General features: G+C 60.0%; 1 protein-coding gene across 1 annotated transcript in view; it reads left to right on the top strand.

Annotated features, from left to right (window-relative positions):
• Positions 1–72: 72 nt before the first annotated feature.
• EMH_0015140 (uncharacterized protein) overlaps positions 73–453 on the top strand; it is a gene marked incomplete at both ends in the record, with an annotated part of 1864 nt that continues 1483 nt past the window's right edge. The window contains one exon of the mRNA XM_013500321.1: positions 73–271. Coding sequence (XP_013355775.1) covers positions 73–271 — 199 coding nt within the window. The remainder of the gene's footprint in view (positions 272–453) is intronic.

The following is a 453-nucleotide window of genomic DNA, read 5'->3' as shown; positions in this document are numbered from 1 at the left end:
AGCAGCAGCAGCAACAGCAGCAGCAGCAACCAGAACAACACCAGCAGCAACACCAGCAGCAGCAGCAGCACTATGGAGACAGCTAACACTCCAGCAGCGCCTGCTGCTGCTGCTGCTGCTGCTGCTGCTTCTGCTGCTGCTGCTGCAAACACCGAACAAACGACAGCAGCACCAGATGCTGCCGTTGCTGCAACAGCAGCACCAGCAGCTGCTGCTGCTGCTGCACCAGCATGGGGAGACACAGCAGCACAAGGAGCAGCAGCAGCTGACTGTGTGCTCGCTGCAGCAGCAACTCCAGCAGCAGAAATGCCTGCTGCATCAGCAGCAGCAGAGGGATCTGCTGCAGCAGCAGCAGCAGAAGCAGCTGAAATAGCTGCTGCTGCTGCAGCAGAAACGCCTGCTGCAGCAACAACAGGAACGCTCGGCGCAGCAGCAGCAGAAGCGCCTGCTGCA

Source organism: Eimeria mitis, genomic scaffold, assembly GCF_000499745.2.
Source record: "Eimeria mitis Houghton genomic scaffold, Emh_scaff528, whole genome shotgun sequence".
In the NCBI taxonomy this organism is placed as follows: domain Eukaryota; phylum Apicomplexa; class Conoidasida; order Eucoccidiorida; family Eimeriidae; genus Eimeria; species Eimeria mitis.
The sequence above is the reverse complement of the archived record's forward strand: the minus strand, read 5'-3'. Positions and strand labels throughout refer to the sequence as shown.